This window comes from Emydura macquarii, unplaced genomic scaffold (genome assembly GCF_026122565.2).
Source record: "Emydura macquarii macquarii isolate MOO-44397 ecotype Brisbane River unplaced genomic scaffold, CSIRO-AGI_Emac_v2 contig_2994, whole genome shotgun sequence".
Classification (NCBI taxonomy): Eukaryota; Metazoa; Chordata; order Testudines; family Chelidae; genus Emydura; species Emydura macquarii.
The window spans coordinates 3231531-3255381 of NW_027133131.1; the positions used below are offsets into that span (position 1 = coordinate 3231531).

The 23851-nt window shown below is 66.7% G+C and overlaps 3 protein-coding genes across 6 annotated transcripts in view; 2 read left to right on the plus strand and 1 right to left on the minus strand.

Moving 5' to 3' along the window:
* The first annotated feature begins 473 nt into the window (after positions 1–473).
* LOC137140856 (glycoprotein-N-acetylgalactosamine 3-beta-galactosyltransferase 1-B-like) lies at positions 474–6236 on the plus strand. The gene is made up of 4 exons (XM_067529520.1): positions 474–603; positions 3456–3701; positions 4445–5109; positions 5731–6236. Exons 2-4 carry the CDS (start codon positions 3497–3499, stop codon positions 5959–5961), a joined length of 1101 nt encoding a protein of 366 aa, XP_067385621.1. The 5' UTR covers positions 474–603; positions 3456–3496; the 3' UTR covers positions 5962–6236.
* Positions 6237–6319: 83 nt separating this feature from the next.
* Positions 6320–14202, plus strand: LOC137140849 (glycoprotein-N-acetylgalactosamine 3-beta-galactosyltransferase 1-B-like). Its single transcript, XM_067529512.1, has 5 exons — positions 6320–7163; positions 9492–9634; positions 11631–11918; positions 12588–13252; positions 13947–14202. The coding sequence occupies exons 3-5, from the start codon at positions 11774–11776 to the stop codon at positions 14100–14102; spliced, it is 966 nt and encodes a 321-aa protein (XP_067385613.1). The 5' UTR covers positions 6320–7163; positions 9492–9634; positions 11631–11773; the 3' UTR covers positions 14103–14202.
* Positions 14203–14954: 752 nt separating this feature from the next.
* The window catches only part of AGAP2 (ArfGAP with GTPase domain, ankyrin repeat and PH domain 2), a 35869-nt gene continuing 26972 nt past the window's right edge, over positions 14955–23851 (minus strand). For 2 of the 4 annotated variants that reach the window (XM_067529507.1, XM_067529506.1), the window contains exons 10-19: positions 23310–23414; positions 22745–22907; positions 22116–22235; positions 21669–21809; positions 20574–20633; positions 19936–20087; positions 19166–19256; positions 18842–19064; positions 18095–18350; positions 14955–17585 (exon numbers count right to left, since the gene is read on the minus strand). In XM_067529507.1, coding sequence (XP_067385608.1) covers positions 17379–17585; positions 18095–18350; positions 18842–19064; positions 19166–19256; positions 19936–20087; positions 20574–20633; positions 21669–21809; positions 22116–22235; positions 22745–22907; positions 23310–23414 — 1518 coding nt within the window. In that variant the 3' untranslated portion in view covers positions 14955–17378. The remainder of the gene's footprint in view (positions 17586–18094; positions 18351–18841; positions 19065–19165; positions 19257–19935; positions 20088–20573; positions 20634–21668; positions 21810–22115; positions 22236–22744; positions 22908–23309; positions 23415–23851) is intronic. The other 2 variants (XM_067529508.1, XM_067529509.1) reach the window with 2 other exon arrangements.

The window sequence follows — 23851 nt, forward strand, 5'->3', positions numbered from 1 at the left end:
CAGGCAGGGGGACACAGAGGATGGGTGTTGGGGGGCTGGTGGCTGGGGGCACGTGGCTGCAGCTCTGGGTGAGAAATGAGCTGGGAGGAGGTGTGCGTGTGGGGGGATTAAACTGTCCCCCCTTCCCAGCCACCTCCACCAACCCTCCCCTTCGAGGCTGGGCCCAGCCAGTGTCGGGGCGCAGGGGACCCCCCAGCCCGCCTCCTACCCAGCCCCCTCCCCTATTTGCTGAGGGGGGAGGGGCTGGGACTGGGTCCTCCCCCCTTATGACTCCCCTTCCCCCTTTCTCGTTCCTGTCCCCAATTTGCGCGGGAGGGGGGCTGCTGCCCCCCCCTCCGCCCCATAGAGGAACGGAGCCTGCCCCAGCGCCTTCACTTCTTGCGCCAATCAGGAGCAGGCTCGGGTGGGGGCTGGCCGCCCGGCGGCCAATGGGCGCAGGGAGGGGCGTGGCCTTGTACCCGAGCTGGATACAATGTAGCGCTGGGACCGGGCCTGATCCGGTGCGGGAGGCTCCGCTGGGAGGCGGCAGCTGCGGGACGCCTGGGCCGGGGGTCCCGGGCCGGGTCCGGCCGATCCCCGCTCTCCTCCCGCGGCCCTGGGAAGGTAACGGTGCAGCGGGTCCCTCGACCCCATGAGATCGGCCTCCCCCCCCCCCCCATGTCTCCCCACATCCAGCCGCTAACCCCCCCCCGCTCGTCCGTCTCCTCCGCGGTCCCCCCATCCCCCTGCCACCCCCTCCCTTGGGGTGCCCCTTTCCCTCCCACCTGCTCCGGGGTCCCCCTAGTGTCCCCCCATCCTTCCACCACCCCGCTTGCCCTGGGCCCCCCCCGCCTTCCCTCTGCTCCCGGATGCTCCTTCCCCTCCCTGGCACTGCCCACCCCCACTCTGCCCCCCGATCCTCCTCCATCTCCTGCTGTCCCCTCCGCCAGGGTTTCTCTGTCCCCCCAGTGTCCCCTGCCGGGGGGGGGGGGGCTAGGACCCCCCACCCCTTTGTGAGCCTCTTTGGCAGGTGACTCAGCGCTGAGCCTGGCTCCAGTGGGGCGGGAGGGGTGTCTCTGCCCACCCCGCTCTCTCCCCTGCCCTGGGGCTGCCCCATAAGCTTGGATGGTAGGATCTCCCTCTGGAGGGTCGTACCCTGGCGCCCAGCCCCATGTCACTCCGGGTCCCCTGGCCCCCACACTGCACTCGAACAGGAAAGTGGCCCCCATCGAGGGGTCCCATTCTGGAGCCCCTGAACCCCTACCCCGCTAGCCCGGAGGCATGCCCTGAGTGCCCCCGGGGGGCGCTGCCCTGAATGGGCAGGGCTGTTCCTCCAGGACGCTGGGCTGCAGAGCCGGCAGCTGGGCCGGGGCTTGGGAGCCGATCGGGCTCCCCTGCCCCCCCCCTGCACCGGCAGCAGTTGTGGCCCAGACGGCCCTGTGGATTCTGCTAGCCCAGCCCCAGGGGACCGCAAACGGTGGATGACACCAGCTTCTTCCTGGGCTCCGGTCCCCCTTGGGCTCCCTCTCCCCCTCCCCTGGCTCTGAGCCGTCCGGGCGCCTGTCGAAAGGCTAGCTGTGAGCGGAAGGCGCGGGCGGCGCAGCTCCGCGTGGGTGCTAGCTGTGAGGGGGTGGCCCTGGAGTGGGGAGACGGCGGGTGCAGTGTGGGGCTCGGTGGCTGCCTGGTTCCCTGGACTCAGAGGCTGTTCGGGGGGGGGGGGGGGGCAGGAGATGTGCTGGGTGCTGGCTGGGGGGGGTCCCCTTGGATGCTGGGATGGGTTCCTACGGCATGTGGAAGGTGCTAGGCGGAGGGGGCTTTAGGGACGAGGATGCTAGCTGCACTGGGGGGGGGGGCAATGAGGGCGCTGCATGGGGATGGCAAAAGGGGGCACGGAGGACACAGGGGATGTGGAGGCCTGGATAGGAATGACAGGCGCTGGGTGGGGAGGGGACCCAGGGGGGCGTATGGAGGGCGCTGGGTGGGTCTGTCCCTCCGGCCAGCCATCCTCTCCCTCTAGCTGGGTCTGGCTGGGCAGAGAGCTGTGCCCCCCCCCCCCGTTACTATGGAAACCCCTCCCCATCTCTGGTGCTCTATCAGCCAGCTCTGGTTTGCTGTGGTAACCAGGCCTTCCCAGCAGCCCTCTGGGGGGTGGGGAAAGGTTGGGGTGCTGAGTGGGGTCGGAGTCTCTGGGGAGCTGCGTAGGGGCTAGGCTGTCCTGGTGAGGGACGGGGGGGGGGGCCGGTTCCCCATAGGTGGTTGTGGGGAGGGATGACGAAGGGGCTGGAGGAGGGGGGATAAACAAGGTCCATCATGGGGCGAGGCTGGAGCTGGGGGAGGGCAGCCTGGTTCCCACACGCCCCACGGACTCCCTCAGTGTCCTAGCAACCCCCATGGCATGGACTGACCTAGTTTAGACCCGACTGGCACGCTCTGCTCGTCTGCCTCTGCTTTCCCCCCCCCCCTTGGAGGAGCACTGGAGGAGGCTGGGGTCCCTGGAGCAGAAGGGCAGGACCCACCCAGTGGGGGGAGATGCGGAGGCGGGGACTGGGGGGAGACACGGCCGTGGTGTGGGGGTGGAGTTGCCTCTGCCAACCTCATGCCTCCGCTAGCAGTCTCCAGGCTGGCCTGTTGGCTGGGTCCCCCCCGGAATCGCTAGCACCCCCCTCTGAAGAACGATGCCCCCCCTGCGGCTGCACCCCCCAGGCAGGGCAGGCCCCGGGGATGAGCCCCCATCGCCCTCCTGGCACGTTCGCCAATCCACTGAGTGCTCCCTGCGGTGCGATGTGGGGGTGGCCCCGGGACCCCCCCGTCTGTGCCCAGGCAATCCCTGGGGCTGGGTTAGCCCCTGATCTCCCTTGGGGCTGAGCTCCGGGGTGGGGGGCCAGGGTGGGGCTGTCAGGACATCAGAGATCAAACCCTCCCCTCTCACTGTCCTGGGCCCCCCCATCAGCGCTTGTGTCTCACCACCCCCGCTAACATTTCTCTCGCTCGTGGTTTCCCAGGACGCTCCAGTGAGGTCGGTGGCTGCTTCTGCCCCAAAGTCCGTCCCCAACTCCCCCCCCCCCGCCCCGCTTGGGCTGTTTGTTCTCTCGGCCCCCCGGGACCTGGTGATTAATTCGCAGCAGCCTCTGGGATCTGATTAATCATGGAAGGGAAGGGCGGGGGGATATTGCCCTGGAGGGGGATGCAGGGGGAATAAACCTGCCCTGCAGAACATCCCGTGCCAGGTGCGGGGCTGGAAATCCTGCCCAGGTGGGGCCATGTGGGCAGATCCTGCCCTGGGGACCCTGGCAGGGTGTGGGCACGGGAGACGGGGCCTTTCCCAGCTCCGTCTCCGTCCCTTTCGCTTTGGACTCTGCTCCTCTCCCGGCTGCGGGTAGCAGGACTTTGAGAGCTGATTAATGATTAAGCCGCAAGCGAGGGGGGGTGGGAATGAGCCCCCCCCCCCAGCTCCTTGACTCGCTCCCTCCCCCTAGGCTATGTGAAGCCCGCCTTGGGCAGCGGCCAGCCGGGCAGCATGGCACTGGTGGGCTTCAAGGGCCCCTGGCTGGCTTTTCACGTGGGCATCGTGGCCGGCTTCATCAGCGCCTTCTACCTGCTCAACTGCCTGCTCTGGCCGCAGCCCCCGGGCCCCGAGAGCCAGACGCCCCTCGCTGCCCTCGACCCCGTCTGGGTCATCCAGCACCCGGCGGTCTTCAGTGCTGGCCACCCGCGCCTCTCAGGTAGGTGATGCCAAGGGGAGGGGCGGGCTGTGGGGTGGAGGGCCGTGCAGGGGCTGTGGGGCAGGGTGGAGGTGCAGGGGCTGGGTGTGGGGGGAGTTGCTCGTGCAGTGGCTGAGGCAGGGGCTGGGGGCGGGAGTGAGGCAGCTGAGCCGGGACCAGGGCTGTGAGGTGGGAAGGGGGGGGCGGACACAGGTGCCAGGGCTTTCCAGCAACCTTTGCACCGGCCGCTGTGCTAGGGGGATTGGGCACATGCCCCGCTGGGCAGCAGCTCCTGGAGCTGGGGCTGGTGTTAGGAGCTGCCCAGGAAATCACCAGCCCCCCTGCAGCCTTTAAGCCTCCCCCCCCCCCGCCCCGTTGGGGAGTGGGTTTGGTGGAGACGGAGGAGATCCTGGCACCAGGGCAGAGGACACCTGACGCGGCATCCCCGCCCTCCCCCCTTCCCCCCCGGGCGCTGGAGCCTGGCTCACTCCCTACGGGATCGGCGGGTGCCCCAGCACCCAGCCAGGAATTGTCCCCACCCAGGAGATGGGGAGTGTCCCGCTGGCCTGTTTATGGCAGCTTCAGTCGAGGAGAGAGGCCCTGGCACCCGCCCACCGTGCAGCCCATTGTCCGGGCCCAGCTCAGCGTGTACACCAGGCGGGCGGGCCCCGGCCCCCGCTGCTACCCAGGGCTGGCTGCATCCCATGGTCAGTGCGGGTGTCTGCCCTGGCCAGCCCCTAACGCTCCCCCCGCCCCGCCCCCAGGGGAGGACAATGGCGTGGCGGCTGAGTTGTACAACAAGGTGCGGATCCTGTGCTGGGTGATGACCGGCCCCGACAACCTGCAGAGCAAGGCCCGCCACGTCCAGGCCACGTGGACGCGCCACTGCAACGTGGCGCTCTTCATGAGCTCGGTGCAGGACGCCGACTTCCCCACCGTGGGGCTGGGCGTCAAGGAAGGCCGGGACCAGCTGTACTGGAAAACCATCCGGGCCTTCCAGTACGTCCACCAGCACCACCTGGAGCAGGCCGACTGGTTCCTCAAGGCGGACGACGACACCTTCGTGGTGCTGGACAACCTGCGCTGGCTGCTGGCTAACCACACGCCCGAGGCGCCCGTCTACTTCGGCAAACGCTTCCGGCCCTTCGCCAAGCAGGGCTACATGAGCGGCGGGGCCGGCTACGTCCTCAGCAAGGAGGCCCTGAGACGCTTCGTGGAGGGCTTCCGGACCCAGGCCTGCAGCCACACCAGCTCGGTGGAGGACCTGGCGTTGGGCCAGTGCATGGAGAAGATGGGGGTGCGGGCGGGGGACTCCCGGGACGCCGCCGGGCGGGAGACTTTCCACCCCTTCCCCCCCGAGTCCCACCTCACCGGGAAGTTTTCCAAGAGCTTCTGGTACTGGAACTATTGCTACTATCCCATCGTGGAGGTACGTGGCCTCTCCTAGCTGCCTCCGGCTTCTCCCCGGTCCCACGTGCCAGCTGCCCACCCGCAGGCCCCTGCCGCACCCTGGCAGCACGTGGGCCCCACGTGGGCCCCCAGCTCATGGAAACCAGAGGAGAAGCAGGCGGAGTGAAGAGCATTAGCCGGCCAGCGCGGTCGCCTGGAGGGGGGCCGGATCCTGGCCCCAGCTGTCCCCAGGGGAGATGGAATGTGATGGGGGCGAGGAGGGGGGGGGAAGGGCAGCACGCTGCCCGTTTGCTGCCGATGGCGCGGGTCCCACGGTGGCATCGGGGGAGCAGCGGGGCCAGGGGATGGGGGATTAGAATAATTGGTGTTTTGCTTCCGCTGAGCGGCTGGGGGTTTCCTGAGCCCTCAGTGTCTGGGCCCAGCCGGGCCCCCTATGCACCCCACTGAACATGGCAGATGGTGAACTCCCTTCCTGCGGAGCCAGGAGAGCACCCGGCGGGGCCCCCCCCTTGGCTGTGAGAGCTGAGCTTTCCCCCCCGGGGACAGAACGCCCCGGCCCTGAATTCTCCTCCTCTCTGAGCTGCCGGAGTCCGAGGCTCGGGGCCTCTCCCGCTAACCCTTGTGCTCCGGCGCTCTGCAGGGTCCCCAGTGCTGCTCCGACCTGGCCGTCTCCTTCCACTACGTGAACCCGGAGCTGATGTACACCCTGGAGTTCCTGACCTACCACCTGCGGGCCTATGGCTACCACCACCGCTACCGGCCGCCCCTGCCGGAGAATGCCGTCCGCCTGCTGCGGCGCCGGGGGCGGCCGGGGGCGGCCGAGGAGAGGGCCAATGCCACGCTGCTGATGCAGGGCACGAAGAGGCTGTAGGGGGGATGCACGGAGGCGCCCGGCCCGGGCTCAGGTCTCCAGAGGTTCTCTGGCTCGGCGCTGAGAAGCGGGCGCTGCTCTGCTCCGGGGCTGGCACCCTGGGCGAGCCGTATGGCCGCCCCTGTATTAGAGGATGGGGGGGGTCTTGGTCTAGCTTCTTGTGGGAGCCATCCCCGTGGGCACTAACTGCCCCCCTTGCTGGGGGTGTGGGGCGAAGGGGAGCCCGGAGGGTGTGAGGTCAGAGGAGGGCACCTGGGGGAGAGGAGGCGGGCAAGTTTCTCTGTTGTGGGGGGAGGGGGAGGAGCCATGATGCTGTGATGAGGGGCACATTAGGTGGGGGGCAGGGTGGGATGGGGGAGCTGGGGGGCTCCGGGGGGAGAGGCCCTTGGGAACAGGGACAAAGCAGCGGGTGGGCATGGGAGAGGCAGACGCGCTGCCCTTGGCTCGAGTCCTCCGAGGCAGAGCGACGCAGTGCCCGACCCGCCCACGGCAACTTGTGGGTGGAGAAAGACCCACGGGCAATGCCACGACATGGTGAGGAGGCCACGGGCAATGCCGCTGCAGGCCACGGGCGACACCTCTGCAGGCTTGGCTGGAGCCCTGCCACGGATCAGTCCACTGCCTGGTGAGGGGCGCGCCCGGGCAGTACCACCACAGACAGAGCTGGAGCCCTGCCACGGAGCGTACCACTGCGGGTGAGCATTCCACGGATCAGTCCACTGCATGGAGAGGGGGGTCATGGGTGAAACCACTGCAGGCTGAGCTGAAGCCCTGCCACCAATCCTACCATTGCATGGCAAGCAGGATCGTACCACTGTGGGGTGAGAGGGCCACGGATCGTACCACTGTGGGATGAACAGGATCACATCACTTCACAACTTCACTTGTGGCTTCTCTTTGTTTTGTGAAATGCCCGTGGCAGCTCCCCCCCTCTGCCGGCTCCTGCACTGGGGAAGGGGGGGGGGGGGCTCATTGTCCAGATGGCAGGAAGCAAGGGGTTCCTTGGGCTTTAGTGTCAATAAACACTGCTTAAAAAAAAAAAAAAAAAGGTGCAATGTCCTGGCTTTTAGTGTCCCCTGCCCAGGGTCCTGGGGCTGTGTCTGTCCGGGCTCTGTCTCTGCAGCCCTGCCCACGGCTGAGCCCAGGGGCGCCTGCACTCACCAGCTGGGGGGTGAATCCCTGGAGTGGCAGAGTCGGAGCAGGTGGGTGGGGCAGCCTGCACTCTTGCTGGGGGCGGGGCTGGGGCTTCGTACAGGGCAGGGGGACTCGGCTGCTGGCATGGAGGAGCACCATGCGGGACAGGTTTCCTGTGCCCAGTTTGTGGCTGGTGCCAGAAGCCAGGCTGTGGCTCTGGGTGCTTGCTGTGGCTCCCCCCCCCCCCCCCCTTCCACCCTTCCCCAGCTGAGTTGTTTACTCTGCACAGCTGGGCCTGGGCAGCCACTTCTTGGCTGAGCAGGAGGCCTGGTGCTGGGTCGTCCCCAGCCTGAACAGAGCAGCCCCAGCCCCGGAGGGGGTGGAGACATTAACCCCTTCCCTCCCAGGGACGAGTCCTTACCACCCTGCGCTTTGCAATGGGGGGGGTGATGGCCTGGCCCAAATGCAGCTGGCTCTGGGGAGGAGGGCAGCAGCTGCACGGCTGCTCAGCAGGGGTGGAAGGCAAAGGACACTGAGGAGTGAGATCTGCGTTGCCAACCGGTGGTGGTGGGGCGTCTTCAGTGCGGGAATGGCTGGATAAGGACAGATGCCGCAGAGCCACACAGCTGGGGGAGCTGGTGGCACTTTGCTCCGTTCATCCCCCCCCCCACCCCTGCCTGGGTGGCCGTGGCCCAACCACGACCATCCTCGGGACCAGTCAGAGAGCGTCTAGAAAACGTGAGCCCCAGTTCCTGGCCTGCAGCGCCCGGCCCTGGGCCGCGGGCACCACGGGTGACTCCCAGAGGGGCGCCGGGAGACGATCAAGGCCCGGAGCGTGGCCAGGTCCTAACGTTGTCCTAGGGCAGAGCGTGTCTTTGGACAGGCTGGGCTGGGGAGGGCAAAGGCCCATTGTAAGGGGGGTTAAGGGCAGTGGCGCCTCTCAGGCACGGGCAGCTGCTGGCCCGGCTGGAGCCCTCCGGCCAGTTCTGGGCCCTGCACAGACGGGAAAGAGGCAAGCAGCAAAAAAAAAAAAAGAGCCACGGGTTAAAAAACCCGGCGCCCCGAGGCGAGAACAGGGCGTTTAGCCTTGAGCAAAGCCAGGGCCGCAGAACCGCCTTGGCGGGTGTTAAGGGCTGCGACAAAGAGGCGGGGGGTCGATTGCTCTCCCGCGTCCCCGGGCGAGAAGTAACGTGCGTGAGCTGCAGCGCGGGGGTCAGAGCCGAGGGAGAAACTCGCTCACAGCGCTGGGCCCGGCGGCCCAGGGCAGCTGGAGACGCCCTGGCGCGGGAGCTTTGGCAGACCAGGCCGGACAGTCGCCTGCCAGGGAGGCGCGACGTTGACGTGACCCTGCCCCAGCACCGGGGGGAGTGGGGGGGCTGGACGGGAGTGTGGAGGCCCCGTCTAGCCTGAGCTTGCTCGGACGCTGTAAAGAGCCTCTTACATCCCCCCTGCCCTCACCTCCCTTCCCCCCCCCCCCCACTGCCTGACCCCCACGTCGCCCCATCTCCCAGTCCCACTTGCCCCACAGCAGCCAGCCCCACCCAACCCCTTTGTCTGCCCAGCCCTGTCACTGCCTCGCCCGCTAGTTCCCACGCCGCTCAGGCTGACGTAGGGCAGGGAAGGGAGATAAGGAAACAGGTCAGTGTGTTTTTACCAGCTGGCAAGGCAGCAAAGGATCTGCTGCCATGTCCCCAGCCCCCTCCCTGCTGCCTCCTCCCCCCCAGCCCAAGCGCTGCAGGTCACCTCTCAAGACCCCCCCCCGGATCAGCAGTCGGGCCCTGGGTTCAAATCCGGGTGGCCAGGGCTCACCCTCTTTACTGGAGTGGGTCACGGTGGGAGATCGGGCCAGACGGGCCAACGGCCTGGTGCAGAATGGGGCTGGTGGGGCTGGCCCCCCCCTCCAGAGGGGGTGGGGGGAGGGGGCTGCCGGGATTCACCTCCCCTGTCTGTAAACACGAGCTGCCAGTCTGAACCAGACGCCCTTAGGGTTAGCGGCTCCCGGCGCCGACACCTGCCGCCCTGCGGCATGTGCTGTCTGTGCCCTGGGGGCAGGAGGCAGCCGCCTGGGGGGGCTCGCTCGACGGGACCCTGCCCCACAGCAGAGCCAGCTGAGAGCAGCGTCCCCGGACCCAGCGCAGAGCCCCGAGGAAGCGCGTTTGCCCCCGGAGCGGAGTCGCAAGAGCCCCTGGCCCCGGCCGTCTGCACCGGGGTGGGGCGCGTGGGAGCCGGCTCCCTCTGGGGCAGGTGCAGTGTGCCAGGCCCTGATTGGGGCGGGGGTGGGGTGCCGCGCAGTGCATGGGACAGAGTCCGGGGCGGGACCTGGGTGTAGCTGCCGAGACGCGCGGCTCTTCCTCGTGCGCTTTGCCAGACAAGGTCTGTTTGCTTCTCCCCCGCAGAGAGCGAGCGGCAGCCTCAGGTGAGAGCTGGTTCCTGGGAGCCGGGAGCGGTTGCTGGCCGGGGACACGCCGGCCTAGCCTTCTGCAGGAATGGGCGCGGCGCTGGGAGCCCAGCGCTTGGGCTGATGGGCGGCAGGCCGAAGGTGAGTGAATGAGCAGGGCGCAGCGCCCAGCGGCCGGTGCAGGGGCTGAAGCTGGCAGGGGACCGGGACAGACACGCTCAGCTCCCGTCCCACCGGCTTGGTGGCGCCTGATACGGCAGCGTCAGGGGTTAACGAAGGTATCCAAACCCCTCCCCAGGGGGTCACAGAGCTAAGCCGTGTCCCAGGAGCCCCCAATATTCCCTGACCTGGCTCTGGGGCTGGGGAGGGGACGGCGGGTCCCAGGAGAAGGGGGAGGAGAGTGAGATTAGCGAGCCCCAGGCAGCCCCCCCCCCTCCACCTGCAGGGCTACAGCCCGGTGGAGGGCGCGGGTTTAACGCTGGGGCCGGTGGGCGTCTAGGAGCCTGCCTTGCGGGTTCTTTTATCCAGCAAACTCCCCGCTAGTTCGACCTGAAATCCTGCCCATCCTGCGGATCCGAGTCGCTCCCTGTGGGCCGTGCCTGGCCGGCGGTGGTCCCTGATTAACCGCTCCTTGCAGACGCCCGTACAGCCCCGTGACTCCGAGCCCCAGCCTGCGGTCAGGGCGTTGTGGGGTTTTCGTGTGCTGGCCCCTAGAGGGGGAATCGGGGGTGGAGTACAGCTTCTCTGTTCGGGAAACGTTTGCTCAGCTCAGCTCACGGGCTTGGCCAGGGAAAACTTAGCCGGGGCCCAAGGGAAGCAGAACCGCTCCTGTGGCACCGGGACCAGGTGATGGTTCTCATCCCCGGGCAGGGGGGGGAATCAGCTGGCCACCTGGGAAGGGACGCCCCCCCCCCCCCCCCCAGGTCATCCAAGAGCTGAGCGAGGAGAACAAGGTGGTGGCGCTGGCTAACCAGGCGCAGAGCCGCCGGGGGTGTCATGTTAACCAGTTAAACTTGGTTGCGTAGCCCAGGCCCATGACAAAAGGTGGCCGGGGCTAAGGAGACAAAAAGGAGCTGGGGGGGGGCTGGGTGCTCAGAGCACAGATGGGCCCAGGGAGGGGCACGGAGCTGAGCACAGGAGCAGCCTCGAGGAGGCATCTTGACCCAGCATGTGCCCCAGATCACCCCGTGATGCGCCCCACCCGACCCCGAGAAATGGACAAAACGCCAGGGCACTCAGGGTGCGCTGCTTCTGGGGCAGCCCTGCCTGGCCGACTGTCCCAGCAGTTCCAGACACTAGGCCGGCTCGCTGCCCGGGCTCAGGACTTGGGCAGGCCCGGGGGGCAGCTGGCCCAGGAGTTCGGAAGCGCTGGAGTAACCCCCATGCCGGGACTGTCCGGGAGCCGCGGCCCTTGGCAACCCAGCCCAGGAATCCCCGGCAATGAACCCACAGGTTCTGACTGTCCTGGCTTGAAGCGAAGTTCTTGGCGGTCCAGCGCGGCAGCAGGGAGCCTGGACACCCTGGGTGCCGAGGTCACCATGCAGCCACGGTAGCCTGAATCTGGGGCAAAATCTGATGATCTTCTCCTAAAATCAGGCACCACCACGGACCCTGGAAGCCCGGGGGTCCCTGCAGCCGTCCTGGACACCAGACAGGGCGTATCAGAGCCCGGCTGTGACGAACGGGCAAAAATTTCTGCCCAGTGCCAAAGTTACCTGGGCTTTGTTGTCCCCCAATTCCCTGCTGGCCCCCAGCAGCTGGTGTCTCCATGAACTCCTGCCCCGGCTGGTGGCAGCCCATAAGAACAAAGCCATGGCCAGACGGGATCGGAACCAAAGTCCATTAACCCCCAGGGCTGACAGGTGCTCCCCCCCACCCCGATACTCAGCAGATGCAGACTAAACCATCCCGCACCCCAAATCCTGGTACATGCTGGTGGCTAATCCTATTAGAGATTGGTTTAAACCCCGCAGCAAGCGCTTTCATGTCCCTCCCAGAATTTGTCAGCGTTAACTAGCCTAACGCTGGCCCTGCTTGTTACCCATTGCAATGGCCAAGCCCGCTTTGAATCCTGTGGCAGGGAGTTCCACCGTCCAATCACATGTCGGCTGCACTAAGTATTCCCTTGGCTGTCTAGAAAGCTGTGTGGGGTGGGCGCCGGCTCTGCGTTTGCCTCTGGCTCGCTGCCAGCATCGGCCAGAGAAGAAGCCGTGACTCCTGCATTATGGGCTGGCTGAATAGGCTGGGTCACCTCATCCAGATCTGACATGACACGTTGCCATGAGGCTCGGCCTCTGGAAGAAAAGGCTGTGGTTTTGCCTCGGCATGGCCGTGGGGTTTGCCATCGGCTTTACCTGCGTCTATGCCGTCAGGATGTGCCAGCGCGTGCCCGTGCCAAGACCCAGCTACTATCGTCCCCTCAGAGGTGAGCAAGGGACACAGCCCTTCTAATGCCATAGCTCCCCTCCCCGCCCGGCCCAGACTTGGGTTAGGGCAATCCCCCTCCAAGGGTTGGCAGTGCAGATCTCACTGGTCCTGGGGCCAGGTGAATGTACAGAGGCAGTGCGGCCTAGTGGGCAGAGCACTGGCCTAGCCATCAGGAGACATGGTTCTAGCCGGCGCTCTGCCACTGGCCTGTTGGGTGAACTGGGGCAAGTGCCTGCTCGTCACTGGGCCTCAGGCTCTCCAGCTGCAAATTGGGGCTAAAGACGGTGACGCCTGCTACGCAGTGCTTTGAGATCAGTGGCTGGGGAGGGCTCCGTCAGCGCTAGGCAGCGTTATTATGGCGCTACGGCACCGGGACAAGGCGAGGCATCTCAGCAACCTCTGCACTCAGGAATTGGGCGACGGCTCTCCTGCCGGGCGACGCAGTGCAATGAGCGCCGAGCGCCAGCTCCTGGGACGGCCGCCTGGGACTGAGCCAGGCCTCTCCAAAGCAAAGGAGCCAGGCTCTTTTACCGGGGTTGTCACACCCCTGGCCTGGCCGAAGGAGGGCGAAGGGCCGGTGCACAGGCGTTGGCGGGGAAGGGGGGGGGGGGGTGGAAACGGGCAGGTGTGTGAGCTGGGAAATAAGGAATGTCCCGTCTGTGCCCAGCGGTGGACAACGCAACAGCGGCTGAGTTGTACAACAAGGTGCGGATCCTGTGCTGGGTGATGACCGGCCCCGACAACCTGCAGAGCAAGGCCCGCCACGTCCAGGCCACGTGGACGCGCCACTGCAACGTGGCGCTCTTCATGAGCTCGGTGCAGGACGCCGGCTTCCCCACCGTGGGGCTGGGCGTCAAGGAAGGCCGGGACCAGCTGTACTGGAAAACCATCCGGGCCTTCCAGTACGTCCACCAGCACCACCTGGAGCAGGCCGACTGGTTCCTCAAGGCGGACGATGACACCTTCGTGGTGCTGGACAACCTGCGCTGGCTGCTGGCTAACCACACGCCCGAGGCGCCCGTCTACTTCGGCAAACGCTTCCGGCCCTTCGTCAAGCAGGGCTACATGAGCGGCGGGGCCGGCTACGTCCTCAGCAAGGAGGCCCTGAGACGCTTCGTGGAGGGCTTCCGGACCCAGGCCTGCAGCCACACCAGCTCGGTGGAGGACCTGGCGCTAGGCCAGTGCATGGAGAAGATGGGGGTGCGGGCGGGGGACTCCCGGGACGCCGCCGGGCGGGAGACCTTCCACCCCTTCCCCCCCAGGAAGCACTTGCTGGAGAATCTCCGGACTGATCGCTTTTATCCCAGCTACTCCTTCTACCCCGTCCTGGTGGTGAGTGGCTGGGTGGGCAGCCGGGCGGTGGGTGGCCCGGTTAAGTGGGTCTCGTAGCGCTTCAGACCAGCCCTCCACAGCACTCGGATTCCTGGCGCTTGCTCTTGGCTCCGCCCACCGAGTCCCGCCCACAAAATAAGCTCCGCCCACCAACGGGTCACAGCGGCAGGGTGGGTGTAACGTGAATTCCTCCTGCAGCACCCGGCCCTGACTAGGGCATATGAGCCAGGAGCGTGACTCACGTCCCCTCAGTCACTGGCGCGGGGCGTGGGGGGGTAGGGGACGTGTTTCTGTGCTGGCTGCCGCTGGGTTTCCAAGTGATGGGGAGGTTGGGTTTGCCCTGTAATACCTGCCACCCTAAAGAGCCCTCCCCTATCCCCATGTGCTGTGCTGTATGGTCGGCTTCTCCCCCCGCCCCCCTCACGGCTCTGGACTCCTTGGGCCGACGTCTGAGCATCACAGCGGGGCTCCAGGCATGCTCGGCCCTGCTCCCCGGGCATGGAGGTGGCGGGCGGCCTTCGGGACCAGCAGCCACGTGGGGCAGGATGTCTTCAAGTGCTGCCCTCGTGGGGTGGGGTGGGGTGAGCTGTGTTGGGTCAAAGGCTGCCACATGAACCAAGCCCCTGTTCAGCCTGGGGTGGGAGGCAGCCCCCGGCCCCACCAGCCCGGCCTCAGTTCCTTCTCTTCCCCGCAGGGTCCCCACAGCTGCTCGGATTTATCCATCTCCTTCCACTACGTCAGCCCGACGGAGATGTACCTGTTGGAATACCTGAGCCGACGCCTGCACCCCTACGGATACTGGCCCCGCTTCCGGCCGGCTCTAATGGACTCGACCCGCACGCAGGCGTGACGGCTGGGGGACCCCGAGGGCTGGGGTTGGGAGGATGGTGCTTTATCACCAGCTTGAGGTGCAGGGTGCCTGAATACCATGGTGACAGGTGCCTTATAAATGCAAGCAAGGTGAGGGCGGGGGGGCATTTGGCAGGGGAGGGTGTTCTTGGGGCACAACGCCCCACAGGATTTGGGGCAGCCCCCAATTGGAGGGGGGGGTCTGATCTCTTCTGTGTGTCTTATAAACCACCCTTTTCTTTGGCGACCTCTGGGGGTTTTCTGTCGAAATGAGGGATTTTTTTTTTTCCCTCCGGGGGGGATAATCCCACAGCAAGGATCACTCGGCCTGCAGGGCACCACTGGGCTCGGGCGTGGGCACTGGGCTCCCACGGCTTCTCGGAGACGGGGGATCGAGCCACCTGGCGGCCAAATCCCGTGTGTATCCCCAAGACAGGCAGCGTGTATCCCTGTGGTCCTCCTTAGGGGGTGTTAGTGTGTGGGGCCGGAGGAGACTCAGGGCTTGGTTGCAAACCCCGGGGAGAGAACAAATGAGCCCTGTCCCCTCCTTTTGGTGGCCTCAGACCCCCCCGATTTTTTTCTTCCCTCCCCTGGCTTCGTTGCCCTCCCCAGGCTCCTCAGCCGGATACCCCTTCCCCCTCCAGCACCTGCCCACCACCCCAGCCCGTGCTTGCTCTGCAGCAAAGGACCCGCCGGGCAGGAATAAGCAGCCACGCGTTACAGCTCTAAATCTGACATTGTTACGTACTTACAGTTACAATCCAAGAGATTAAAACGCTGTACACGGCCACCAGTGGCGGTGGCGCCTGGACACATGCCCACCCACCCACCCCATTCCCCGCAACACGCACACACGCCACCCCTCCCTGGCCACGATCCACCCCCCCCCCCCCCCCCGGGGCCAGCATGCCGCTCTGGGCCCTGCAGGAGGCTGGTTCCTCCGCCAGGCTCCCAGACCCCCTTCGCTGCCCACGTCCGCTCCCCGCCGCTGTTCAGCCGGGCACGCCGGGAGCTGTCTGGCACCCCCCCCGGGGGCAAGACCTGGATCTCTCTGCCCACTAACGCGTGGCCGGGCCCAGCCGCTCGGCCTGGCGCCTTGCCCCCCCGAGGCTCAAAACCCCTTGGCCCCTGCCCTGGAATTAAAGCAAGGGACGGCGGGCGTGGATTTCGACTGGCAACTTGCCGGCCGGCGGCCCCGGGTGGCGGCGGGGCTGGCTGGTTGGGGGGGGCGGGTTGTACTACCCTGATCACGTATCGAAATAAAGCCTGAGACCACGTCACTCACAACAGCCACTTTCAGAGGCCTCCGCTGGGGCCACAAAACACCGAAGAAGGGCCGCGGGCGCCGCGGGCCCTGTAAACATTGTGCCGGGGTAGTGCCCAACCAGGCCCCTGCGAAGAGACAGCGGGGGGGCAGGGGGGGGGGGGGGGGGATTTCTGGCTCTATCCTAATGCTCAGAGAAGCAATAAATTAAAGCAGGTTCCCAAGAGGGGGCTGGGAAAGGCTGGTCCGGGGCTTTGTACAAAAGGGGAAGGTTAAAAGCCGGGCCTTGCTCTGCGCCCACAAGCCAGGCAGCCCCCCCCTCACCCTGCCCTGGGCCGTGCCGCTGTGATTTGACTGCGGGGGGGGGCTGTGGCTTTTCCCAGCGAGGCGCCGGCTGGGAGGGGCGGCCGTGGGGGAGCCCAGAGCCGCTGGCCGGCTGTGGAGCATTAAACGGGAGCCTGGCGCAGGCTGGCCTGGGGGAGATGCTGAGCAGAGTTTTGGGGGGGGGAGGGGTTGGAGTCTCTGGCTGGGGATAGAACCCAGGAGTCCTGGCTTCCACCCTCCCCGCCTCTAATCATCAAACTTCACGCCCCTCTCAGAGCCATGACACAACCCAGGAGTCCTGGCTCCCCGCCCCGCACTTCAGCCCCCCCCCCCCCCCCATCTCCTTCCCCGAGACGGCAGCAGGGGAACCCAGGAGTCCGGGCCCACAGCCCCATGGGCTGGCCGCTCGCCCTAGACCCACGGCCGTTCGCCTAACAAGGAGGCTGTCGCCCCCTGGTGTCTGCGCAGGGCCCGTGCACCCGGCTGGGAGCTGCACAGAGTGGGAGGGGGGCACAGCTGTTCCCCCCCCCCCCCCCCCCCGGTCGTCCCCCCCCCCCAGCCCTCTGCCCCCGGTTTCCATGGTGGAGACAGAGGGAAAGGGAACAGGGCAAGATGCTTCCCCTCCCCCACACAGTGGGGTTCCTCCCTTTATGGAATGGGGGGGCACTAATAGAGGGGGGCATTTGGGGTGCAGGAATTGGAGGTTTCAAGCTAGGGCAGCTGGATCAGATGGACTGGGCGGGTGGGGGGAGGGGTGTCACCATCTTAGCCACAGCTGCAGGCCTCACTTGGCCCAGCACCCCCGGTTACATCAGCCCCCTCCCCTGTCCCTCCTGGGATGGGTGGGGACCTAGAGGCTGAGCCGGCTCGGGGAAGCTGGGAACCCAAACACCTTGGAACAACACTGAGCACGTTTCACCGGCAAAGCTCGTTACGGACAGAAATGAACAATCCCGCCCCACCCCGGCCCTGTCCGTGACAGAGCTGGGAACAGAACCCAGGAGTCCTGGCTCCCAGCCCTGTGCTCTGACCACTAGACCCCACTCCCCTCCTAGAGCCAGAAACAGCCCTCCTGGAGTCCTGGCTCCCAGGCCTGTGTTCTGATCATCACACCCAGCTGCCTCTCCTCGCCCTGCGTGTTCCCAGCCCCTGCCCCGCCCCCTGGGGTGTGGGGCGGGGTCTCTCCCTGCACGGGTAGCAGGGGCCCAGGATTGCCGGGGAGGCAGGGACAGAACAGGCCCCACCTGCAGGGGCTGAGTAATAAATAGCATCAAAATACAAATTGTCCGACACTGGCCATCCCGGAGGAGGGGGACGCCCGGCGCCCCGCCCAGCCGGCACCGGGGGGGGGGGGGTGGGCAGCCTAACCTTGACACCTGCCTCTCCAGCTGTGCCCTGAAACGCTGGGCCCGCTGAGCCGAACACCCCCTCGGCCCCCGGCGGGCAGCCTGCACAGGACGGGCCTGCCACTCACGTTGTCCCCTGGCCACTCCCGCGTCCCCCTCAAGCTCTGCATCGATCCTGGCCTCGGAGTCCGTTGCACCCAGTCTGGATGGCAGGAGGCAGGCCTTGCGCCCAGTGGGGGTGGAGAAGTGGGGGGCTCTGCAGAGGGCCGAGGCGTTGGCAGTCTCTCCCCGCTCTGGGCTGAGCCCTGGGCCCGGCACGGGGCAGTCCGGCGGAGCTGGCTGGCTATACCAGGGCGGTCCGAGTGTCGCACCGGCCCATGCTGGCGGTGCTGCTTTTCCTGCGCAGGCCGGGCGTGGCGATGGTGCTGTAACCTTCGTTGGGGCAGCCGTGCTGCAGGAGGATGTCCACGCACTCCTGGCTGCCGGCTCGCCGGGCGTAGAACAGCGCCGTGTGGCCCAGCGCGTCGCGGGCCTTCACGTCGATGCCGTACTGCGGAGGAGAAAGGCGGGGATGAGCGGGCCAGAGCCAGCCTACGCAGGAGCCCCAGAGCCAGCCTGCCCGAGAACCGGGCACCAGAGGGTCCCAGAGCCAGGCACTGCTGGGGGATCCCCCCTCTGGCAGGTGAAATCCAGGGGGAGCAGGCAGCCCGGGTCACCAGGATGTGCCCCTGATTTGGGGGGGGAGGGGGGTCTCTGGACTGGGCGATCTGGGTTCATCATGCCCAGGGCAGGGTCAGGAGGTTCCCACCTACCCAGCTCTGGCTGTGATTGGCCACCGGGTTTAGGGCTCCGCTCTGTGAGGGGGACCCGCAGAACCAGTGATGTCACGGGCATTTCCAGAGCCACAGGCAGTGATGTCACCATGCCCAGGATTATGACATCAGTGCAGGCCGGGGGCAGAGCCTGATAGAAACTTGCTCGTGGCTGCCTCCTTTGCCCTGCCCCACAGCCCCCCCTGACATGTGGTGTCCCATGCAGCCCGCAGGCAGCCGGACATACCCAGACCAGCAGCTGGGTGATGACCACGTGGGCCAGGTCGCAGGCCACGTGCAGCGCCGTGCGCCGGTCCTTGTCCCCAACGCAGGTGTTGATCAGCTGCTTGGTGCTGTGAGCCAGCAGCATCAGCACCGTGCCCAAGTCCTTCTCCTGCACGGCCCGGAACAGCTGCTGCCCCAGCGGGATCTCGGGGTTCGGGAGCGGCGCCAGGAACAGCCGCTGCTCGTACTTCGCCCGGATCCACGACTCCCGCTCCTCCCTGCAGCGAGACGCGCACCCGGGGGCGGTGAGAGCCGGTGACGCAGACAGAACAAGCAGGGACGCAAATCCCGGAGCCAGCTAGCCCCAGGGGCCTGCAGTGCCCGGAACCGGCTACCCCCCAGGGTCCTGGCAGAGCCCAAAACCGGCTACCTTCAGGGGCCTGCAGTGCCTGGAACCGGCTACCCCCAGGGGCCTGGCAGTGCCCGGAACCAGGTATCCCCAGGGGCCTGCAGTGCCCGGAACCGGCTACCCCCAGGGAGCCTGCAGCCTCCACCCTCAGCAGACTGGCAATGCCCACAGGGTGCTACTAGGCGAGAGGAGCCCATTATTTCAGTCACCCCCAGGAAGCATCTGCCAAGGCGTGAACCCCACCGGGAGGCGCCACTGTCCGTTCTCTGCCTCTTTCCCCAGTGGCTGCAGTGTGGAACGGCTCCCCTCTGGCCGGGGCCCAGGGCCGGTACCCGAGGCGGGGTGCGCGCGTCTGCTCACCGGGACGACTCGCAGGTCGGCTTCCGGCGTCCCTGCGTGTTCTTCTCCCAGATGCCGTTGGCCGTCTCGTTGCCGATGGACGTCAGCACCAGGGTGAGCTCCAGGGGCCAGTCGTCCAGGTCCAGCGAGCGCACCCGGGACAGGTGGGTGCCCAGGTTACGGTGAATGCCCGAGCACTCGATGCAGATCAGCGCCCCCAGGTTCAGGCTGGCCCAGGTGGGGTCTGGGGAAGAGGGGGGAGGAGAATTCCCCATCAGCCCCCAGGTCGGCTGGGAGCCAGCCCGCCTGGATGCCGCCCGCCCCCCCCCCAGCTGTGATACGTACTCGGTGCCCCGCAGTCCACGCACAGGGAATTGCCTCTGGCATTGCGGATGGCCTGGATGGCTACGGCCTCGCTCTGGCTGTCCATCCGGGCCTGTGGGGAGCAAAAAGAGGGGTGGGGGGGGGGCAGGCAGTTGGCACCAGTGCCCCAGGAGATCCCAGAGCCAGCCCCGGGACCTGGACCCGCGCCCCGAGGGGCCGATCGCAGCCGTGCTCGTCTCTGATCCCTGCCCGATGCCGGGGGTACAGCGCGGCAGTGGGCACGGGGGGGCATCGGAGCGGAAATGCCCCTGGTTCGAATCCTGGCAGAGTCACCTCTGCCCTTTGGGGCGCACGCAGACCTCGGGCGGGACACGGGGGCTGAATTCCAGCCCTGGGCAGGGGGCCAATGGGAGATTAAAGTGGTGCCCAGGCCTTGCGGGACATCAGTGTGGCCCGCCTTGGGCTCCCCCTCTGCTCGGGGCAAATCGCCCCAGGTGAGGGTTCTCTGCAGGGACATGAAAGACCCCAGAGAAAGGGGTTTGGCCCAGGTCTATCCCCACCGCACGGTTACATCAGGAGCTGTATACTTTGGCTGCTGTTCCCCAGAGGTGGCTGCATTTCCCTCTTTCAAGGGACTGGTGGTGGGGCAAGACAGGGGTTTCTAGGGGGTTACCCCGCTGTCCTGGCGGCTCAGCAGCTGGATGGCAGAGAGGACGCTGGGTAAACACCCAAGGCGGTTCTCCGTGCCGGGCAGCGTGACAGGAGGCAGCTGGCTCTGGGGGGTGGCACACCTTGTTTTTGCTGCTCTCGCAGCACTGCAAGCTGGCCAGGATCTGGCTCTCGATAGCCTGGACCCAGGAGTCCCTCTCCTCGAAGCTGCTGGCCTCGAAGTGCCACGTCTGGCCCGTGCTCGACACGATGATGAACTCGAAGTTCTCCTCCTCTGCGGAAGGGAAAGGAGGCGCCCCCAGCCCCGGAGTGGGGACGGGGACGGGAGAACGTCACCAGCTGGGCCCCCCACGGAGTGACTCTGCGTGGTCAGGCGGGGGAAGCGCTGCCTGCTATCCGGAGAAGCGCTGGCGGCATGCGGGCAAGCAACTAGCTGGCGGGACCCGGCGCTCAGGAGCGGCGTTCCCGGGGTGTGCAGCCCCACCTCCACGGAGCCCACGGCGGCTGGTCAGAGCAGCGCCCCTGTCTTCAGCCTTTGCTCCGGCACCTCGGAACCAGCCCAAATCACCCTGGCGCTCCGTGGGCCAGCCAGCGCCTCGGGGCATGGCCCGGAGCTCAACAAAGCCTGAACGCCCACCCGACTGCCCGCCCTGGCCCTAGGTATGGCCGGGCCGCTGGGGGGGCGGGGGGGACACCGGGATGGAAGCAAATCTGCATGCATGAGTGACGCCAGCCCCGCGCGCCGGCCGCTGCGCGTTACCTGTTTTATAAATATTTCTTAAACTACCAAAGGTTTTTAATTTCCACATTTTGCGCTTGGCTGCGGATGGTCCGGGAGGGGCGGGGAGCAGCGGGAAGCGGGAGAGAATAAAGGGAGACAGTCAAGAGAAAAAGCCAGAAGAAGGGGGAATCCCACCTGGGGAGTGGGGGGGCGGGGCAAAGCGCTGGCGGGGGGGGGAGGGAAGCTGTGAGCGACGGATGCCACCTCCCCAGAAGGGATTGGGGGGGCGTGGGGAGAGCTGGGGGGGCCGTGTGCCGGGAAGCCATTCACAGAGCAGGAATGAAACGCCTTCTAGCATCCGGGGCCAGCGGAGGTGCCAGGCACTGGGGGTCTGGCTGTCAGAACGGCCCGGGATTGCCTGGACAGGGCCGAGAGGAGCTGGGCTGAGCCACTCTGGGCTGGGATCGTTTCCCTGGGTTGGGATGGCAGGAGCCATGCGCCGCTGCTCTGGGTCAGTTTCCAGGGCAGACCCAACCCACTGGCACCGGTCGCCAGGGGCACGTCTACATTGCAGTGTGAGCGTCCGGTCTGAACCCGCTCCTGTCCACACACAAATGGCGTTAACCCCGGCTGGGATCCAGGCTGGATGGACGGGCTGAGACCAAGTCAAGCCAGGACCCGGGGGTTCAAGCCCTCTCACTTTGCAGTGTAGACGCAGCCCCACTGGGCTCGTGTTCTGGGAGTCCCCAGGAAGCATCCCACATGCCCACGGGCCGACTCTCTTCGTCCTCCGGCCAGGAAACTTCTCCCGTCCCGCACCCGGACCAAGGCCTAGATCGGCCATGCTGGGAAGGGCCCAGATGCCTGGGATGTGGCTGGCTCCACTCGGGTCTGCGTGTAGACGCTCCCGCCCTGAGCTCCGCTAACCCAGGGCTCCCCTGGCAGTGTAGACACCCCCAGCTAGCGGGCTTGGATCCCCCTTTCTCCCTCCCTGATTTTCTCCAAGGCTTTTCCCAAGATGCTCTGTCCCTCATCCCCTGAGTCGGGGGCACAGCTAACGAGGCTGGCAAGGGGCAGCTCGTTAGGACTCCCTGGCAGGGCTCCCTTGGTCACCGCGGCGACAGCCTCCCTCACCTTCTGCCTGCCCCGTCGACCCCTCGGTTTTCGAGGGGGTCGTCAGCTTCTTCCGGCGATGCTTCTTCCTGTCAATCATGGGCGAAGGAGGCGGGTCTTTGCCGCCAGGGCTGGACACCCCTTCTCCGGCGGGGGACCCCTCTGTAGAGACACACAGGGGAAAAGTCATCTCCCGGCCCTCCAGAGCTTCCAATCTCCCTCGCCCCCCCCCCCCCGGTGCACAGAGAACCCCACTGGCATTCCCCAGGGATTAGGAGCCAGCCACCCCGACAGGTGAACTCAGGAGAGGGATTATGGGGGGGTTCTGGCATGGGCCGATCTCCGGGCCACGCAGAGGGGGGACAGCTCCTCTCTCTGCACAGCCCAATGGCTTTCCCAGCATCCCCTCTGCTCGCCGGCCATTGGCGAGATATGCCGGGGAGGAGTGGGGGGCAGCGCCAGACCTACCCGCGCCGGAGGTCTTGGTGCTGGCCGCAGAGGCGCAGCGCTGAAGGGGCCGGTCCGTCTTCCCCATGGTCTTGGCAGTTTGCTCCATCGGAAGGGTCAGCGTCACGGGAGAGAGGCTGGCTGTGGGCAGAGACGGGCCGCTGAGGGGGCTCCCCAAGGCCAACGGCCTTGGATCCAGCCCAGACGGCGTGCTGGGCCCGTACGGTAACGTATGGACCGGCCGGCGCCTGGAGTAATCCACCGGGCCACCAGGTGTCACCGTTGAGCTGAATTAAGCAGCCGCTTGGTGTGTTAAGGAGACAGCTGGGCACGCGGTGGTGGTGGTGGGGGGGCGCAGGAGTCACCCTGGAATGACAGCCTCCTGGTGCAGCCAGCCCGGCCCCCCACTCTGTGTCATGAAGGCCCCACACGCAGCAGTGAGACCCAGACCTCCCTCTGCCCTCCCAGCCATCCTCTGTGCCCACGAGCATCCAGTCCTCTGCCCCCACTTCCCTAGGGGTGCCAGGCTGGCACGGCAGCAGGGAGATGCCCAGGCTGCCCTCCGCCCACGCCGCCTAGGAGCACCCCAGGTCCGGCAGCTGGCGCCCCGGCTGGGAGGCAGCACCGAGCCGGCCCTGCCGGTCGCTTACCACCACTCTCCGGCGCCTGCCCACCGCTGACGTCCTTCACCAGGCCGTTGATGCTGGAGGAAGGGCCGCAGGCAGAGATGGCCCTGGGGGGGCGCTTGCCGGGCACCTTGACGGTGGTGCGCAGAAGGTCCATCTCCTTCCCGTGGGTGCTGTGGATGTAATCCTAGGCGGGAGACGGGGGAGTCAGCCGTGGCGCGAACTCAACCCAGCTCTCCGCCCCGTGTGCCCGTCACCGTGGCGCCGGGCATCACGGCACCCACCCTCGGCCCGTCCGACGGGGCGGTGTCCCGACGGGGTAGCCAGCCCGTGGAGTTCTCTCCCCTGGCGGGACGGCGCAGGGCTGACGCTCAGCGGGCAGGGGGAGATGGGGAAACCTGGAGAGCCGCTGAATGAGCAACGCCCCTGGGAGGGGCGGCAAGGAGGGGGGGCACGATCTGGCTGGTCCAGCTGCTGTCATGGACCTGGGGACGGGGGGGGGTCACGCTGGCAACCACTGGGCACGCCAGGTGTTTAGCTAGCTGAGCCGGGCAGGATCGTGGCGCGGGGGGCCCGGCCAGGCACTCACGTTGATGCTGGGGTGGTAGAAGAGCAGTCCGTTGCTGGACAGGGTCACGTATTTCTTCTTCCACTCCTTGTTGAGCGAATTGCCGCTGCGTTTCAGCAGGAAGCTCTGGGGGGGGAGCGCGGGAGGTTAGCCACGGCCGGGGGAGATTAACGGGGTGACTCGGGGCGCAGCCCATAGCCAGGGGGTTGGCACGTGGTCCCGGAGGGGCCCCCCGTGTGCTGGGAACCAAGCAAATTCAGTTCCCTCTCCCATGCTCTGTGGTGATGGCTCCATCTCTGGAACGACCTGTTGCCTTCCAGGGGCGGGGGGGGGGGTTGGGGGGTGGTGCTGGGCCCAGCCACGGAGGGAATCAGAGGGGCTCGTCCCACGGCGAGCGAGGGGGGGGCTGCCGGTCACTTATGGAGCCGGCCCATCCCTGCGCCACCTCCTCCCGCCAGCCTCGGCACGGGCCTAGACCGAACCCTTCCCAGGGCCACAGACGCCAAGGAGGCCTCTCAAGGCCGGTAACACTAGCCATATTGCACAGAGGGGGAAACTGAGGC

Excerpts from the sequence above, each read along its gene's own strand:
- LOC137140856 (XM_067529520.1), top strand. The coding sequence starts at position 3,497 with ATGGCACTGGTGGGCTTCAAGGGCCCCTGGCTGGCTTTTCACGTGGGC. Across the intron at positions 3,702-4,444 it reads TGGCCACCCGCGCCTCTCAG|GGGAGGACAATGGCGTGGCG; the intron begins GTAGGTGATGCC and ends CCCCGCCCCCAG. Across the intron at positions 5,110-5,730 it reads GCTACTATCCCATCGTGGAG|GGTCCCCAGTGCTGCTCCGA; the intron begins GTACGTGGCCTC and ends GGCGCTCTGCAG.
- LOC137140849 (XM_067529512.1), top strand. The coding sequence starts at position 11,774 with ATGAGGCTCGGCCTCTGGAAGAAAAGGCTGTGGTTTTGCCTCGGCATG. Across the intron at positions 11,919-12,587 it reads CTACTATCGTCCCCTCAGAG|CGGTGGACAACGCAACAGCG; the intron begins GTGAGCAAGGGA and ends GTCTGTGCCCAG. Across the intron at positions 13,253-13,946 it reads CCTTCTACCCCGTCCTGGTG|GGTCCCCACAGCTGCTCGGA; the intron begins GTGAGTGGCTGG and ends TCTTCCCCGCAG.